At 42.1% G+C, this 18,611-nt stretch overlaps 1 protein-coding gene and 1 long non-coding RNA gene across 2 annotated transcripts in view; one reads left to right on the forward strand and one right to left on the reverse strand.

The window, feature by feature from the left end:
* The window catches only part of LOC138163239 (uncharacterized), a 102,697-nt gene extending 89,676 nt beyond the window's left edge, over positions 1–13,021 (forward strand). The window contains exon 4 of the long non-coding RNA XR_011168852.1: positions 12,894–13,021. This is a non-coding gene — a long non-coding RNA (uncharacterized lncRNA). The remainder of the gene's footprint in view (positions 1–12,893) is intronic.
* Positions 13,022–15,111: 2,090 nt separating this feature from the next.
* RCL1 (RNA terminal phosphate cyclase like 1) overlaps positions 15,112–18,611 on the reverse strand; it is a 57,990-nt gene continuing 54,490 nt past the window's right edge. The window contains exon 9 of the mRNA XM_069090785.1: positions 15,112–15,427. Within this exon, the coding sequence (XP_068946886.1) occupies positions 15,277–15,427 (151 nt within the window). The 3' untranslated portion in view covers positions 15,112–15,276. The remainder of the gene's footprint in view (positions 15,428–18,611) is intronic.

Consider the following 18,611-nt stretch of genomic DNA (forward strand, 5'->3'; position numbering starts at 1 on the left):
TATTTACTTTTCCAACCTATTTCCTGATTTTTGCCTCAAATTTAAAGAGGTCAAGTGCTGGCTAGAAATAAACACAAATTTAAATTAGGGCAGAAAGACAAACTTCTCTCCAAATGTTAGTAATTTCTTAACTGGGGGCTCTGAACTATTGTGACTGTATTAATAACTTTTCCCCTGATAAAAACTCAGTAAAACAGAGAAAAGGGCTGCCTAGACCTGAAAATTATATTGTCCCTAAGCTAAAAATCCAGCTAATTGTTTTAAGAAGGTATGACTGATTAAATTACCAGAGAAACAGGTAGTAGGGAGGAACCTGTGGGGACCGACCAACGGGAGTGCAGAGGAAAAAAATCACATCCTAAACCAATCCCCAGACTGGAGATACCATATTTTCCCGATAATAAGACACTGTCTTATTATTTTTTTTTTGGACAGAAAAACACCAGAGAGCTTATTTTCAGGGGAGGGCTTATTTTAATGAACATTGACAGCAATTTTAATAAACAGGTAAATGTGAACAAAAAAATGTACCTTTATTCAATAAGCAAATCACTGGGGAAGAACAGGATGACGTGCTCACTGCTGCAGCTCTGATTGGATGCAGCTCGGGGCGCAGCGTGCGTTTGGGGGGGGGGGGGATGGTGCATAGGTGCATACAGAGGGTACCGTAATGTAGAGGTACTCACTTCACTACAGTAGCAATCTCAATAGGGCTTATTTTCGGGGGAGGGCTTATTTTAGAGGAATCTTACACAGTAAGGGGAGGGCTTATTTTCGGGATAGGTCTTATTATCGGGGAAACAAGGGTAGGCACAGCAACGTTTACCTAGTTAAGCTTACAATGAAATTCCCTCTTCCCTCCTCCAGTTTGTTGCTCTTTTTTGTGTTTCTTAAAATAGCTTAGCTCGGTGGTGGAGCTAGAAAGGCTATATCCCCCAGGCAAGGATTTCAGAAATGGTTTCCTTATTCTTTGTTAATTAAAAAAGAAAACAAATCTTCAACTTCTTGCAGTATTCCTACAGGCAGCTGGAAGAGTTAGCCTCCTTTGTTCTAACTCAGTTATTTTCCATTACCATTTGCATTTTTCCCCAGGCAGACCAGAGGCCCAAGGATAAACTATTCCTGGACAAGTGGACACCTTCTGCAAATTTAGCAGGTTTAACTGATTGGGGGGTTGTATGGAAATGCTTTGTTTTATAGAGGTCTGGAGCTTTTTGAGGACTCTTCAAATATGACTCCAGCTTATAGGATCATAGATTTAGAACTGGAAATTGTTCAGCTGTTTCAGTACAATTCCACTCTTCACGATCCCATTTGGAACTTTCTTGGCAAAAATATTAGAGTGATTTGCCATTTCCTTCTCCAGTTCATTTTTACAGAGGAGGAAACTGAGGCAAACAGGGTTGAGTGACTTGCCCAGGATCCCACAGCTAGTATCTAAAGCCAAAATTTGAACTCAGGAAGATGAGTCTTCCCGATTCCAAGCCTAGTACCACCTAGCTGCCCAGAGCTGGAAGAGACTGCTGTAAATATTGTCTAGTCTTCTCTTGCCTAACTTGGCCAGTGAGGAAAATGAGACACATGGAGGTTAGTGGACTGGTCCTAGGGAACACTGGGAAAGAGATGAACCGGAATGGAGGCCAATCCTATATTCTCTCCACTATAATTGTTTCTTTGGGCCTGGCCAGAATGAGGATATATGATTAAGGAATGCATTGATTAGGGAACCCTCATGTAGATTAGAATCCTTTGAGTAATTAAATCCCTAGTGGGCTGATTAATTGATCTTCAGCTAATCCTCTTGAAAATTTAGAGGATTTAGTTGCAGTGGATGATTTATATAAATCGGAGGTGGGGAACCTGCAGCCTCAAGGCCATATGTGGCCCTCCAGGTTCTCAAGTGTGGCCCTTTGAATCCAAACTTCACAGTGGATCACACTCGAGGACCTACAAGGCCATTTGTTGCCTTGAGGCTGCAGATTCACCACTCCTGACATAAATGTAGTATTTGGGATAAGTCTTGGGAGCTCTGATAATTGTCTCTACTAATCTTGCAGATTCAATAGGTAGTCAGTCTTGTGGCCATTAGGTCTCATTTAAAAGCTTCATTCTGGGGTTTCTGGGTCTAACTTTTAGGAGACCCTCAGTTTCCAAGCCTCTAAGTCTTTGGAGGAAACTGCTGGAATTGTTTCTATGTACTCTGCCGTCCACGTCAGTGATTTGTTTTAACACAGGACAACTGCCCTTAGAATCTCTTCTCTCTTCTTACAGTTTCTTTCTTATTAAGAGATGCCTCTTTCCTCTTTGCTCCAAGGAAACTGTAACCCTGGCAACTGAGAAGAAAATTCTGATAGGGTAGCCCAGAGCGGAGAAGTCTTTAGGTTGAATTCACAGCCCACCTCTCCACAGACCTGACTTCACTGACCTGGTGGGTGATAGATTATGATGTCTGGTCAAAATGGAGGTAGTCATAGCAATCTGACGGTCAGAAATGGGGGCCCAGGAGTAGAACTACAGGGGACATTTGCTGGTTAGTCACTGTGGATTACAGGAATTGCATTTTTTTTTTCCTAGCTGCTCTCTCCTTTCCCCATCCCAATAAGGAATGATCTGGGGCTCACGGAGGGGAAAGACAGAACAGAGAGAGCAGCATAGGAAACACCAAACTTCTGACTCACTACAGCCTCAGGAGAGGCCCAGAGGAAAGGGGAGCCTCAGCAAAGAGGGGATCCTAACCAGAGGCTTCACAGAGAGGGGGAGAGTGACACTGTATGTCAACACACAGTTAAACATGCACACCTGCAGCTAAAATGGAAAGAAGATAATTGTCTTCCCAAGCAATGTCATAAGAATTGTCTAGGGACATTAGAAATTGTAGGATTTAGAACTGAAAGGGACCTCAGAGATTACCACTTTCCAGTTGAGCAAACTGGTCCAGAGAAGTGATTTTGCCCTTGATTATACAGCTAAGACAGGACAGGGCTGTTATATGATGGCTGGGCCTCTCTCTCTCTCCTCAACTTTGATCTCTTTTCATTTCATCCTCTTTTCTCCTGTCCCACTCCCATCCCTAAAGCTAAATGTGGAACTAAAACAGCTGTCTTATAGTCCTTCCAACAATAAGCGTCCTTCAGCTCCTCCCTCTCTGCCTTCACACTTTGGTGCCCTGAGAAGCTTTCTATCTTCATCTACCATCCATTCTCTAAAGTAAATACAATTCCCTGGGAAAGGGGAGACAATGTAGATAATAATGGGGGAAATGGAGAAATGATTCACAGGAACAGTCGGTATTCTGACAAATCTCAACCATTGGCCCTGAAGGCAAAACAGGCTGTCTGGCCTAGTCCTAGAAGTATATACAGGCACTCACCTTGCTCTGGCATGCCCACAGCAGAGTCAACCCCACATGGCTGCTGTTATCTAACTCTTATTTTGCTCTAGAATTTTTCTTTAGGGAAAAACAATAGTCTTCCCACCATTCCCTTATTCTGAGGGTTCTTTAACCATGTTTTGTGCCACTGATCTCTTTGCAGTCTCATGAAGACTATAGACTCCCTTTCAGAATAATGTTCTTAAATAATTGAAGGAAATGCTAAATTTTAGTTAGACAATGAAAATAAGGATATGAATTTTTTTCTGTTGAAGTTAAAGACCTTACTGAAATTTCTCCATGGACTTCTTGGGAATGGATAGATTTCAGGGGTTCCATGAACTTGGAATCCCAACCCCCAACATAACCAGTATTTTGTATTTGCTTTTGAAAGTGAGGCAATTTGCTAAGGATATGGTAGAGTATATCAGTCCAGCTAAGACTCAGGTCATGAAAAGGGAGAAAAAAATTAACTTTCCTCTCAAGTAGTTGGATATGAACAATTTAGATGAGGTTAGTACAGGTTGATTGCAGGAACTGAGGATATTTAGCCTAGAGAAAAAGAGAGGGGTGGGAGGTAAGGTTGGGGGAATGGGAGAATCTGATTTCGGTCTTCAACTATTTAAAGGACATTCATTATGGAAAAGGGTTTAGATTTGTTCTGCTTGGTCCCAGAAGATAGCAGGAACAAGAAATGGGTTCAATTTGAAGGGAAACAGATTCAAATTTGATATAAAGAAAAGTCTTCCTGACAATTAGAATTGTCCAAGAAGTAGACTGGCTTGCATGTGAGCCAAAGGATTGTAGGAGTTAAGAGTTGAAATCAAGGAATGGTAAAGCTAACACATACCAACTCAGTATATTCAACTGTTAAATTTTTAGTGAGAAAAAAATTTTTTTTAAGAGTATTTAAATGTTGTTGTTCAGTCATGATACCATGGACCTTAGCACCCCAGGTTCTTCTATCCTCCACTATCTCCCAAAGTCTGTCCAAGCTCACATTCATGTAAAAAAAGCTCCTTTGTGCCTCTTTTATATGAGATAATTCACCCAAATTCTACCTCTCCCTTTCCCCTTCTCCTAATGCATTACTCTTTCTCACCCTTTAATTTTATTTATATATATATTTTTTTAGATATCCACATTCAACTCATACCCATGTCCTGTCTATGTATACTTCTAATTGCCCTAATAATGAGAAAGTTCTTGGGAGTTACAAGTATGAATCCCTTTTGATTTCTCTTTCCTTTTTAACTTTTTATGCTTCACTTGATTCTTGTATTTGAAAGTTAAATTTTCTATTCAGCTCTGGTCTTCTCTCTCTCTCTCTTTTTTTTTTTAGCTCTGGTCTTTTCATCAGGAATGTTTGAAAATCCCCTATTTCAATAAATATCCTTTTCCCCCCTAAAGGATTATACTCAGTTTTGCTAGGTAGTTCATTCTTGGTCATAATAGCTCTTTTGCCCCATGGAATATCATATTTCAAGTCCTCTGATTGTCTAATGTAGAAGTTGTTAAATCTTGTGTTATCCTGACTGTGGCTCCACGATATTTGAATTGTTTCTTTGTGGCTGCTTGAAGAATTTTCTCCTTGAACTATGAGCTCTGGAATTTGGCTTTAATATTCCTGGAAGTTCTGATTTGGGGATCTCTTTCAGGAGGGCTTGCTTACTTCTTTCCATTTCTATTTTACCCTCTGGTTCTAGAATATCAGGGCAGTTTTCCTTGATAATTCCTTGATAGATGATGTCTAGGCTCTTTTTTTTTATCATGGCTTTTAGGTAGTCCAGTAGTTGTCTCCTGGATCTATTTTCCAGGTCAGTTGTTTTTCCAATGAGATGTTTCACATTTTCTTCTATTTTTTTTTATTCTTTTGATTTTGTTTTATTGTTTTGTGGTGTCTCTGAGTCTTTAGCTTTCTCTTGCCTAGTTCTAATTTTTAAGGAATTATTTTCTTCAGTGACCTTTTGTACCTCCTTTTCCATTTGGCCAATTCTGCTTTTTAAGGGGTTCTTTTCAGTGAATTTTTGTATTATCTTTTTCCATTTGGTCAATTCTCTTTTTTTAGGAGTTCTTTTCGTTAGTGGATTTTTGTGCCTCTTTTACCATCTGACCTATTCTATTTTTCAGAGTGTTATTTTCTTCAGTATTTTTTATGTCTGCTTTAGAATTCATTCTGAGGCATTATTTAAAGTTGTTTGGAGGGGAATTTCAAAGAGCTCAGGTGAGTCTCTCTGCCTTTTCTCTGACATCTTGGCTCCACCCCATCAATAGTAGGGGTTCTTAAATATGGATACACTGACCCCCAAGAGATACACGAATAGGTTTCAGGGAGTCTTTAACATTTGGATGGGGGAAAAATTACATTGTGATTTTCATTAATCTTCCAGTAGAAATTCAGCATTTCTTTTAATTATTTAAAATTAGTTTTCTGGGGCAGCTAGGTGGTGCAGTGAATAGAGCACTGGCCCTGGAGTCAGAAGGACCTGAGTTCAAATCCGACCTCAGACACTTGACATACTTACTAGCTTCCAAGACAGTCTCCCTCAACAGACTGATGAACACTACTCAGAAAATAACCCTACATACATTTCAATAAAGGTAATAAAGCTCCCTCTACCAGTCAATACCAGTGAAGGTCAACACATATTCTGCAACTTATAGTAAAAAATTTGCCCGGGGCATTGAGAGACCAGGTGATTTGCCCAGGATCACTGAACCAAGGGGAAAGAAGGGACTTGAACCTAGGTTTTGAATATAGCTCTCTATCCACTTTATCATATTGCTTGTCAGAATTAGGAAAGGACCAAATAAATGATGAGGTAGTGAAGTGGCTCAGTGGCTAGAGCAGTGGACCTGGAGCCAGGAAGATTTGAGTTCAAATTCAGCCTCAGACACTTAATAGCTATATGACCCTGGACAAGTCACTTAACCTCTGTTTGCCTTAATACACAGGAGAAGGAAATGGCAAACGACTCCAGTATCTTTGCCAAGAAAACCCTATGGATAGCATTGGTGCTGTGGTCCACAGGGTCACAAAGAGTCACATACTACTGAACAACAACAAAATAAATGGTGGGGACATGCCTGCATTCTTACTGCAGAAAAGTAGCTACTGAGACACAGAAGGGCTTAAGTGACTCTTATTGTTCAGTCATTTTTCAGTTGTATCCTAAAGTAGTTTGCCATTTCCTTCTCTAGCACATTTTACAAATGAAGAAACTGAGGCAAACTGGGTTAAGTGACTTATCCAGGGTCACACAGCTAATTAGTCTGAGACTAGAGTTGAACTCAGGAAGATGAGTCTTCTTGACTCTTTGCCTGGTGCTCTGTCCACTGTCCCACCTGTGACTCAGATCACAGCAAATGACTCAGATATACATACAGCAAGGATATGAACCCTGAATTTATTTTTCACCCATTATAGGGAAGGCTACCAAACTTCCCTGTACTAGGTCTGGGGCTGGCTTCTTCCTGGAGACTATTGGCCATTTACTTGTCTACTTATAGGCTAACTGGAGCACTTTACACTCGTGACCTGGAAATACAGAAATGTGCCCAGCTTATTATAGTCATTAATACAGTTTAGCTTATTTGTTCTTCATTCTTGAAGAGGACCATGACAACAGGAAGGTGATGCCGTGACTTGCAACTGAACTGGATTTAAGTGAGGGAGGGCTGTGCAAAGTCACCAGCCTCATTCTCTCCTTCAGAGCTGTCTGGGTCCAGTGGCAAGATATAGATCAGGATGACTGGAGATGGCCCCCAGTCACTGATGTTTTTTAAAAATCAATGTATTGGGGCAGCCAGGTGGTGCAGTGAGTAAGAGCGCCGGCCCTGGAGTTGGGAGGACCCAGGATCGGTTTGGCCTCAGATACTTAACACCCACAGAAAATAACTGGCGGTATAACCTTGGGCAAGTTACTTAACCCAAACTGCTTTTTAAAAATAAAAATAAAGATGAATGTATTGCTTCATAAAACCATGTGGCAAAATCCAAGACAAGCCCAAAGGACTCATTATGAAAAAGTGCTATCCACCTCCAGAGAAAGAACTGATGGAGTTAGAATGCAGACTGGAGAACATTATTTGTCACTTTCTTTCTTTTTTCTTCCTTCCTTTTCTTTTTCAGTCCCAATTTTCTTCCACAAAATGACTAATATGGAAATGTTTTACATGATTGGAATCTCTTTAGAAGAGAAGGAAAGGGGCAAGGGAGGGGAGAAGAGGAAGAGCAGGTGGAGGAAGGCAAAAATCCTTAATCATTTCCCCTAAAACTTTGTGAGAGTCAGACAGACCTTTTGTTACTTGCATTAGGACCTATTCACAGTATTACATTCAATGCAAAGGAAATTTCAACTAAGCACTAGCCATACAGCCCCTCAGACCCTTTAATTAATGAGCAGGAATCATGTTTTATTCACAGTGCAGTATTTTGTCTCTTTTAACAGTCAGACTCAGTAGGACAGCTACAAAGTCTGAGTCGCCAAGCAAAGATTTCAGAAAAGGCCTCCTTACTAATTGAAAAAAATGCCTAGGGAGAGTTAACAGGGGTATATATGGCAAAGTAGGATTGTCTATTTTGCTGTACCATTTGGTGATTCTCCATTGCCATTTGGACTTTTCTGGTTTAGACTATAGCCCCATTATTAAACTGTCCTTTAGTAATGGATGCCCTTTGCATCTCAGATTAAATCAGTATAGCCTTGCACACTGCTTTGGGGCTGACTTCCAGGTTTTATGAAGAGGGTTCAGGTTAGAGCTTTGGGGACACTTGTGGCTAATGGCGCGATCTGAGTGAAGATCCATTTAATGAGACAGAGCAGAGCAGGGGTCAGACAGGTTGGAGGAGAACCAGGAGAGTAAGGTCATGAAAACGAATAGTAAGGAGAGATTATCCAGATGGTGAGAGTGATCTACTCTGTCAAGGCCACAGAGAAATCAAGAAAGATGAGAACTGAGAAAAACCCATTAGATTTAGCAATTAAAGAGATTGTTGGTGACTTTGGAGAGAATGGTTTCAAAATGAATGATGAGGTTGGAAGTCAGACTGCAGAGCATTTAGAAGAAAGTGAGAGGATAGGAAGCGAAAATACCTAGTATAAATGTCTTTCTCAAGGAGTTGAGTGTCTAAAAGGAGGAGAGCTGTAACTAGTGGATTTGGTTGATTCAAATGAGGATTTTCTAAGGATGAGGGAGAATATACATTTGTAGACAGTAGAAGAGTTGTATATATAGGGAGGGAGGAGGAGGAGGAGAGAGAGATAGAGAGAGAGGGAGAAAAAGAGAGAGAGGGGTAAAAAGAAAGGGAAAGGAAAGAAGGAAAAAAGGAAGGAAGAAAGAAAGCAAAGAAAGAAAAGGATCACGGGGTAGTGACCTTCAGAATGAGATGGTTGCTGAGTAATAATGAAAAAAATAAGTCTAGAGCATCAGGAGCAGGCACCCAAAGAGGAATGAATGTCCAGAAGCTAATCAAATACTAATCTAATCAGAATTACTTACATTTTAAAAGAGAACATACATTTTAGCAAAAATAACAGAAAAATTTACTGTCACTAATCTCTTTTTCTGCACGTATAAAGTTTTGTTAACATGCATTTTTAAAATGGCCTTCTAGAGGCTGATCTTCATACTGATTTGAAAGCTCTTTTAACCCACTGATGATTTCTACAATGGGAGTTTCCAGATAGGAGAGCAACTGAAGGGGCAGGTAGCATTTTTAGGCAGCTTCCATTGCCCAAACTAGTCCTGATAAAAATTCAAGAAAAGAGCCATGAAGGTCCCAGTATATGCTTTCCCACCCCCACTTTCTTTGTGGAAAGAATACTGGCTATGGAGCCAGAAAGTCTGGAATTAAGTCCTGACTTTGCCACCAACTTGTTACCTTGTGCATTTTATTTAATCTTTCCGATCCCTAGTTTCAGCCAAGTGCCTCATAAACTTTTAAACACTCTATTAATAGGAGGTATTTCCATTATTAGACATAAGGAGCTGTGATCTTCCACTATTGCCACACATGAGACACAAAAAGCAGGCCACCTAGGGAGGGAAAACAAAAGAAGCCAGTCCTTTGCACAGCTGCAGAATGCCACCAGTGATGGTGAGGAGTTAATCTTTGGAGAATTAAAATCATTGCTAGATGCTTTGTACAGTGCGTTCTAACTCTGGCCAGTTTGCGGTAACTTTTCCAGGGTTTAAAAAATCCTTTGGACACACTTGTTGGGACAAAATGTTCACTTGAGGTTTACAACTGCTTGTCATGCACACCCTGGCATGGCTGGTATCCTCAGTGAGGACAAGCTGAGGACCAGTAGGATGCTTAGGGGCAAGCTAGAAAGCAGTCTCCCAGCCCTGTTAGAAGAGAGTTCAGAAGCCCCAGTGTACCCTATAGGAACAGCCAGTCGCCAGGGGAGCTAGACCCTGCATGGCTAGCTAAACTGCCTTGTCTCTGAGTCCAGGGGAAAAGCTCTGCCTGGAAGGTGTTTCTAAAACCAGCAGCTGAGATTGATCCTCATGAAGCTGACCCCTACTCTGAATCTTCAGTGTGGATTAACCCCGAGTCCCAAGGGTCAAAAGCTTTCTTAGTCTCACAGATATACAGAGGATTCAGCCCCACTTTTGCTTTAACCAACAATCCCAAAAGGATAGTGCTGTATACAGAGAAATGCAATGGCCATAGCTAAAGCATTCTCCTACAGTGCATTTTCATGATTCAATAGGGTGTAGCATAGTAGAATATTTGGACTCATATTAGGAGATCTGAGCTCAATTATCAGTTCTGATCCTTACTAAAGGGGTGATGAGAGGCAAACCACTCCATTTGAGTTCGTTTTCTTATCTATGAAATGAGAGGGTAATAATTGCATCATCTACCACATAGGGTGGTTGTAAAATGCTTTTTATATTTTAAAAATGTGATTATAAATTTCATAATCAATCATTGAGCATATGGTGTCTTTGAGCAAAGCACTGCAAGGCACTCCCCAGCATGGGGAGTCTCACAGACCTTAACTGAAAGGCACTATGACGAGGTGATTATTGCTGGTGACTGGCTGGGGTGGGGGGATCCCTGCAGAGGAGCTGTTAAAAATTAGACCAAGAAGGCTAATAATACAGGACATCCAACTATTGGCAGAAATAAAAGAAAGTAGCAGCTGTCTACTTCTGTAATTTGTCCTCTGATGCCCTGCTGTTCTCAAGCCAGGGAGTGTTTGCCAAAATGGCCCTCAGTGAATCCAGCCATTGCCATGAAAAAGACAGGGGAGGAAGAGGGATAAGATTAGAAATCTATATAAAATAATCATCCCCTAAGTCATTCAGGAGATGGTGTTCCTTTTAATCTATTAGATCACAGATTGAAGAGCTGAATAGATGGGTGAAAAATATACACCAGGAGTCCTTAACCTTTTTTGTGTGTCATGGATTCCTATGCTGATTTTGAGAACTCCATGGACCCCCTTCTCAGGATGTTTTTAAATGCATAAAATACATACACTTGAAAAGGAAACCAATTATACTGAGATATATTCATAAAAATTACCAAAAAATAACTTCCCAGACTCCCAGGCTTAAGAATCCCTGTTTTAGCCCTCTTATTTTAGGAACGAGGAAACAGGATCAAAGATAAAGTGATTTCCCTCATGAGATTCTAACAGTTCAGCTCACATTTATACATCCACTTATGCTTTCCTCAGAACAATCACATGAGACAGGTAATACAACTGTTATCACTATCCTATCAGTGAGGAAAGTGAAGCTGAGAGGTTAAAAAATCTGCCAAAGGTCACAGACCTACACCACAGTGCTCTCCCAGCCCAATTATCATCCTTGTAGAAATGGGTTGTTTAAAAACTCATAGAAAGCATACAGCCAAACCAAGCACAAGTTATTGGCAAACTTATAACTCCAGTTCAGCTTATACTTATATCCTCAAAATAACTAGTTCCCCTTCCAATAACAGTGGCAAACCAGCAGACACAGGTTTAACCAGGTATGAAGCAAGGAGGAAGAAACAAAGTAGGCAGGGATAGATGCAGAATTAATTCTTTACCTCCTTAACAAAGCCTTAACTGATGGGAGGATGAGGAAAAGAGGTTGTCAGATACAGGCAAATAGGAGTCCATATTTAGGAATGTACAATGGGAAAGAAAAATAATCCTGTTTGCTTAACAACTCAGCCCTAGAGTTGTTGAGTATTGACTTTGGTTGGTTCCTGTTAGGAAACAGGTGTGGAAACCCCCCTGCATTTTAATATCTTCCATGTTGATTAAAGGTCTTAACAATGGATACCTACACATACAACCTTTATCAAGTTGCTTACTGTCTCAGGCAGGGAAGACGAGACAGAGGGAGGGATAGAATTTGGGACTCAAAACTTTCCAAAAAAATGTTAAAAAATTGTTTTTAGAGGTGGCTAGGTGGCACAGTGAATATTGCACTGGCCCTGAAGTCAGGAGGACCTGAGTTCAAATCTGACCTCAGACACTTAACACTTACTAGCCATGTGACCTTGGGCAAGTCACAACCCCAATTGCCCTCCAAAAAGCAAAAAAACAAAAAAAAAAACCCCAAAAATTGTTTTCACATGTAATTGGGAGGGAAATACCATTTAAAAAAAATGTAATGTTATAAAAAAAAATAGGTGCCTAACTGGTAAGCTTGATTATTCTTCCACTTTAGATATTGGGCAGGACTTATAATTATGAGGTTTAACCTCTCTAAAAGAAAACCTCATCTTCATAAACATTGATCATCACTTTGAGAGAAACCTCCCACAGCTGGGGAAAAAGATCACTGGCCTCTCCTACCTTCCTTGTTTTCTTATCTATTTCATGAAGGTTGGCCATACCGATTTCATACTGTAGAGGACCACCTTAGGTCAAGGGGAGATAGAAAACTGGCTCGTCTTTTGCCTACCCCTTTCAAACCTCTCTGGCAGAAAGTGCTGTCAGAGAGAGGGGAGGTTGTATAACCTCTTGGGTCAAAATCCCTGTTTGGAGCCCAGGAGTGGGCAAGTAGCAACTAATGTCATTGAGGCAATGCTTGGGGACTTTCACAACCTAGCTTCCTCACTATCTCCTGCAGTAGCCATGAAGTAGATGAAACTGGCCTTTCATGCCTCCCATCTCCCACTTCTGTTATTTCCCCTCTGCCCTAACTGCTGATGGTGATCTCATAAACTAATTTATATGACAGAATCAGGGGGTACAGAACAACCTGAAAAGAGTCCAACCTCCTCACTTTACAGACGCTGGAACATGCTCGTGGTCACAAAACTAGTGACTGAGGTAAGACAACCCAGGACTTCTCACTACACCAATTCCTAGGCAAGGGCCAGGTGACTCCAAAGCACTCCCCCAGATCTCATATCTGGATACCTTTGACTATCTTGGAGGAAAAACGAAGTCAAGAAGCCAGTTCCAAAGCCAATAGAAATGGAGGTTCCTTCTCTAGACCAGCATTCCAAACTGGCCCACTGGACTGCAATATCCTAGATTTCTCCCTTCCTTTTGTCCTTTTGCAGGGAGTTTTGTTGAAGAAAAGTGTGAATTGCTGATGTTTGTACATGTACTATGTGGAGGCTATGGGAGAGAAGGCTAAAGCTTTTCTGAAGTGGTAACAGACAAACCTCAGTGTTCAGAAAATTCACAGGTATGTTACATGCTGGGAAAAGTTGAGAAGCAGAATTCTATCATCATCAATATCCATTTTCATCTTCCCGTTGCTACTGCTGAAACTGAGCCTTCTTTGTGTGCCCTGAGGAAAACAGAGGGACAGCCATGAGCAGGAGAAGAATGCAAGGCATTCAGAATCAGGGGCTGAGGGCTTTCCCCAGACTACCCAGGGTGGCTGCTGGAAAATCCAGTGAATAAGTAGGATAAAGGGGTATGTGTGTGTATGATTAAGGGGAAACCCTTCTGCTCTGAAAGGAAAAATCAAGACTGAAAACAGAAAGGGGGGGAAAGCTCTTAAATTCATTTTAGAGCTGACCTTTTCTTTTTAGCATCACAAATATGATTTACTGGGGTTAGATAATGCTCAATTACTGGTCCAACCTTTGCAGTCAGTGGAAAGATGATGATGATCAAAGTGGTAGGGGATGACTAATGTGGAATGAATGCACGATAGGCCATCAGTCTTAATGATTCTTTTGCTTAACTGTTTCTTTGTTCCAAGTGAGGGCTTTGTGAAAAGGGGGATAGTCGTGGCAAGTGACAATGTTATGAAAAAGGTCAGAAAGGATCAACAAAACATTTCTTAAAAAAAACAAAAAGAATCCTGAGGGTGGCTAGGTGACACAGTCAATGGAGTACTAGCCCTGGAAGTCAGGAGGACCCGAGTTCAAATTTGGCCTCAGACACTTAACACAGACTAGCTCTGTGATCTTGGGCAAGTCACAACCCCAATTGCCCTGCCTCCTCTAAAAAGAAAAAAAAAAAAGGATCCTGACCTATACACTCTTCTCCTTAGCCAGGTTCTTGTCAGGTCTATTTATCAGGCCAAAGAACAGAAATAACTCTGTCATGACTACATGACGGAGTACAGAGATGATACCCTGGGAAAGGGGTTTCTAAACTTTCTTTTGATCCTGCCTGGCAGCAAAACCAATCCCTTGGTTGAAAGAACTATAAATATAAGCCCTGAAGAATGTAAGGAAGTCATCTATGTACTCATGGTGCCCCCAGGATATGATCGGGGCCTTCATGCCTCTCCTCCCCAATGTAAAGGAGTTGGGTCATCAGAGATACAGAAGCTCTCAGGATAGGAAGGGACCTCAGAGGTCAAAGACCATAGTTTCAAAGCTAGACCCCATGGCCACCTAGTCCAACCCCCTTACATTTTAATCATGAAAATGATCCAGTTAAATGACTTGCTCAGGGTCATCAGAGAGTAAGCATTAGCGGTAGGATCTAAATCCAGGTCCTTACCCCAGAACACTAATGCTCTAATCCAAACCAAACTCCTCTAAAACATCCCCAGATCTCCCCAAAACTTTCTGAACTCCAGACATGGAATGAGCTGCCCTGGGAAAGTGGGAGTGGGGGTATGTGCCCTCACTGTTGGTCTTCCCATCGTTGTTTGGAAGCTGAATGTCCTCTTGGTGGGTAGGCTGGCAGAAGAATTCTCATTCAGGTTATGTATGGGTTAAAGTAGACAACTAGGTTTCCTCCAACTGGGAAGGTCGTTCATTCTCTGCCTCAAGATTCTCCCTGTGTGGGGCGGCTAGGTGGCACAGTGAATAAAGCACCAGCCTGGAGTCAGGAGGACCCGAGTTCAAATCCGGTTTCAGATACAACACAAATACTAGCCGTGTGACTTTGGGCAAGTTACTTTTGCCCAATTGCCCTACCTTTCCCCCTCCAAAAAACAAACAAGAGATTCTCCCTGGGCAGGACAAGATGGGAGGGCAGAGATCTGGGACCAAGATAGTGGCCCAAGCAGTTGGAGAGCAGTATGAACGTCTATCACTTAGGATTCCAAGAGGGTCTTGCCAAAAGAGATGCTTAAACACCACCTTAACCCCAAATTAAATCCCCAATACCTTAACCCTGGACCAGGATGCCAGCCTGGCTAGAAGTTCCTAGGCTGAGGTGCCCGTGATAAAATGTAGTTGGGACAGGACAGCCTCCCAACACACTTAGCTTTACAAACTCTTCCCACGTTTCTAAAGGAATCTCTTTCGTTGTACAAACTTGGATGAAGTGCTCGGCCCAGGAGGGGGAAACAGGTGGGTAACTACATTATTTAAATGTCTTTTATTTTTAATGTCCTATAAAAAAGAAAAAAGGAGAAAAAAAAAAGTCCTTAAGTGTATGTGACAGTCTTATCCTAAATGGATACATGGTAGCCTTTGGGAGTCTTCACTTTTTAGTCCGATCTGGTCTGACTTGAAGGCAGCCGTGATATCATTTGATGGTCTTGCTGAGGTTTGAGAAGCCAACTCCCACACATGTCATTAGAACCTTCTCCCCTCCCTTGAGCTCTTCACCACATGGCTTACTTTCAATTTTGAACATGATTTGGAAGAAACTTTTCAAATGTCGCAAAAATTCTATCCTAAAAAAGAAAAGAAAGGGGAGCAAAATCAATTTTTTAAAGGATTCTCTCTCAAACCTCCCACCCCACTTTTGAGTCTCTAAAAAGAAGACACATGGCCCACCACCCTCTGCTAGACATCGCTCTTTTCTGAACCTTTGTTGTTGTTAAAAGTGTTAATCCCAGGGGTGGCTAGGTGGTGCAGTGAATTGAGCACCAGCCCTAGAGTCAGGAGGACCTGAGTTCAAATCCAGCCTCAGACACTTAACACTATGTGACCTTGAGCAAGTCATTTAACCCCAATTTCCCTGCATTCCTCCCCTCCAAAAAGCAAAAAAAGAGAGTTTCAATCCCATTCCCTGGTGACAGAAATATAGCCAAAAGGTTAACAGCAAGAAGGGAGGGAGAAAAAGATGGGGCTGGATAAAGTTCACCTTTGAAAAACTGGCTCCATTAGAATACCAAGGGCTGACTGGTAAAATCTTAATGTGAGGCAAGTGAACCAAAGTGAAGGAGAGTTTGTAGAAATAGGCCCAAGAAGTTGGGTGAAAGGCATCACTAACCAGAAATACAAGAACTAGAGGAAAGCATCCAGGGTTTTGGTAGATTTTTTTTTTAGTGAACAGTAAGCTCTTAATCAATCAACAAGCATTTATTAAGTGCTTACTATCTGCCAGGCTTCATGCTAAGCTCTAAGGATACAAAGAGAGGATCAAACAATTCCTTCCCCTCAGGGAGCTCATATTCTAATGGGGGAGACACTATGCAAATGATGACATAAAAACAAGACATAGGCAGGATAAGCAGGAGGGAAATCTCAGAGGGAAAGTACTAAAATTCAGAGGGAACTAGGGAAAGCCTCTTGCAGAAGGTGAGATTTTATTGGGACTAGACATCAAGGAAGCTAGAAAGTAGGGACAATGAGGGATGAGCACCAGGCATGGGGGACTGCCACTGAACATGTCCAGAATTGGGAGACGGGGTATCTTGTGTGAGGAACAGCAAGGAGGTCTTTAGACTTGATAGTAACAGTCTAGGCACAAAGCAAGAGGGTGCCAAGGTAGTGGCAATGTCTGAGGAGAGAAAGGAGCTTATATGAGGGATGTTAATGATTGTGGACTGACCAATGAGGGCATGGACACATGGAAACACTGTTATTCCCAGCCATCCCATGTCTCATCCTTCTGGGTCCTTCCCAACATTATTCTAGCTCAGGCCTCTTAACTCAGGCCATTAAAAATGTCTGTTCCACCCTCATCCCTGCCACCTAACCCCAAAACATGTTTGTGGGCAAAACCTCTAGCAGATAGGCTAACTCTGTAGAAAGAGACAGAGCCATCTCACCCACTCATCTGCATTCTTAGGAGAAAACAATGTGTTTTCTCTCTCTCCTCTTCCCCTACTGCTCAAGAGGCGATTTCCAAGGGCACAGCTGGAGTACAGCTTGCTGCCTGTGCTCTCTGCTCCCTGACCCTCACCCAGCCAGTCTAGTTAAATCTGACTATACTGCTGTTATGCCCTACTCAGAATTTTCAACTGGCCTTAAAAAAAGCACAGCCCTTCTCTCCTTTAAAAGAGGGCACGTGTGCGTGTGTGTGTGTCACACTGGGAGGCACCGAGGATCTGCAGCCGCCTTGCCTTCTTCCACTCTTGGAGAAACACACGCTCCAGTGTCTGCCTGGGTAGCTGTCGCTTTTGGAAAAGCAATGAAAGCTGCACCAACAAGATGGGAGTTGAAAGAAAGCCTGTCCTACTTGGACAGGGTGTTCTGCCAAAGCCCTCGCTTGGCTGGCCTCAGGTAGGACTGTACTAAAACCTTAACTAAGGCTGTTTCACTGCTCCCTGAAGCCCGGAGTCTCCCTTCTGCCTGGATATGAAAGAGTTAAGACTGTTCATTTTAAACGAGAGAGAACACATACACGCCAGCACACACACCCAGCCCTATCCTCTGTGCCTCCCTGAGGAAAAAAAAAACAAACCACAAGGTGACTATAACTCACTCTGCTCACAAATTAAAAGGGGGTGGGGGCAGGGGAGAGAAGCATAAAATTAAAGCATTATTTGTTGGTGTTTCAGCATCTACTTGCCAGAGACCAACCCATAGCAAGGCTGAGCCTCGGGGAAGACAGGGCCCCAGAGCAGACCTGCAACTGAAACCAAGTTCTAAGAACTTCCCCCTTCCCCCTCTCCAAGCCCCTAGACAAAGACATGAAAGACACAGCAAGGAAGGGAGGAAATCACAGAGACCCTCAGCCCTCCCTGGCCCTCCCCAGTATACGCACACACACTTTTCAATGACACAGGTCTCCCAAGGCAGGAGAGCTGGCTACTCTTCATGCTAACCTGCTCATAATTTTAAGTATTTGGGACTCGCTTTTAATATTATAAAGAAACAGATGTGGTCCCAAGCAGTATATGGTAATAATAATAATAATCATTATCATTGCAATTGTTATTCTTATAGCAGAAGCTAGCGCTTTAAAGTTTGTAAAACACTTTTATCCTCTTAATGATCCTGAGTGGTAAATGCTCCATTTTAGAGGAAACAGAGGCAGACAAGGTTAGGTGATTTGCCCAGAGTCACAGCTGTCACAGCAAATTGGGATCCAGGTCTATTCTTACTCCAAGTTCAGTGCTCTATCCAATGTGCCACCTAGCTAACTCTAAATGTAACACAGACACTGCCCTTAGCATAAGGCAAATTCTCAGGATAGAGACTGGAACTGTGATTTCAGAGGCCTACAGAACTCCCAGGTGATGAAATCCCTCTACCAATGCAGGTTACCACTTTTACTGCAATTGACACTCTTGGAAGACTAGGACCAGTTGGAGGTTAAGTGGCTTGCCCAACGTCACACAGCTAGTATGTGTCAGAGACAGAGCTTGAACCCAGGTTTTGTGGGATCTGTATCCAAGTCTTCTGGCACTCTAATATAATACAACCACACTGCCTCATTTAGGAGAAGAAATGATCAGCCGGACAAAACAAGCCACAGATAAGACTGGGGCTGTGAGGTACTTCTTATATGCTGCATATCTGGAAGGGAAGGAAATGAAAGGCACTTTCTCCTTTACAGAGCTGCCATATGGATCAAATGAGATAATGTAAAGAGTGCTGGATGCCATAAAGCACCAGGAGATCGGCCCAAAGAACCTCAGAGATGCGCTCCAGCTCGGCCCAAAGAACCTCGGAGATGCGCTCCAG

The sequence above is a fragment of the Petaurus breviceps genome, unplaced genomic scaffold, assembly GCF_028583685.1.
Source record: "Petaurus breviceps papuanus isolate PSGF00001 unplaced genomic scaffold, PetGlider_PUasm1.0 187, whole genome shotgun sequence".
NCBI classification, from domain to species: domain Eukaryota; kingdom Metazoa; phylum Chordata; class Mammalia; order Diprotodontia; family Petauridae; genus Petaurus; species Petaurus breviceps.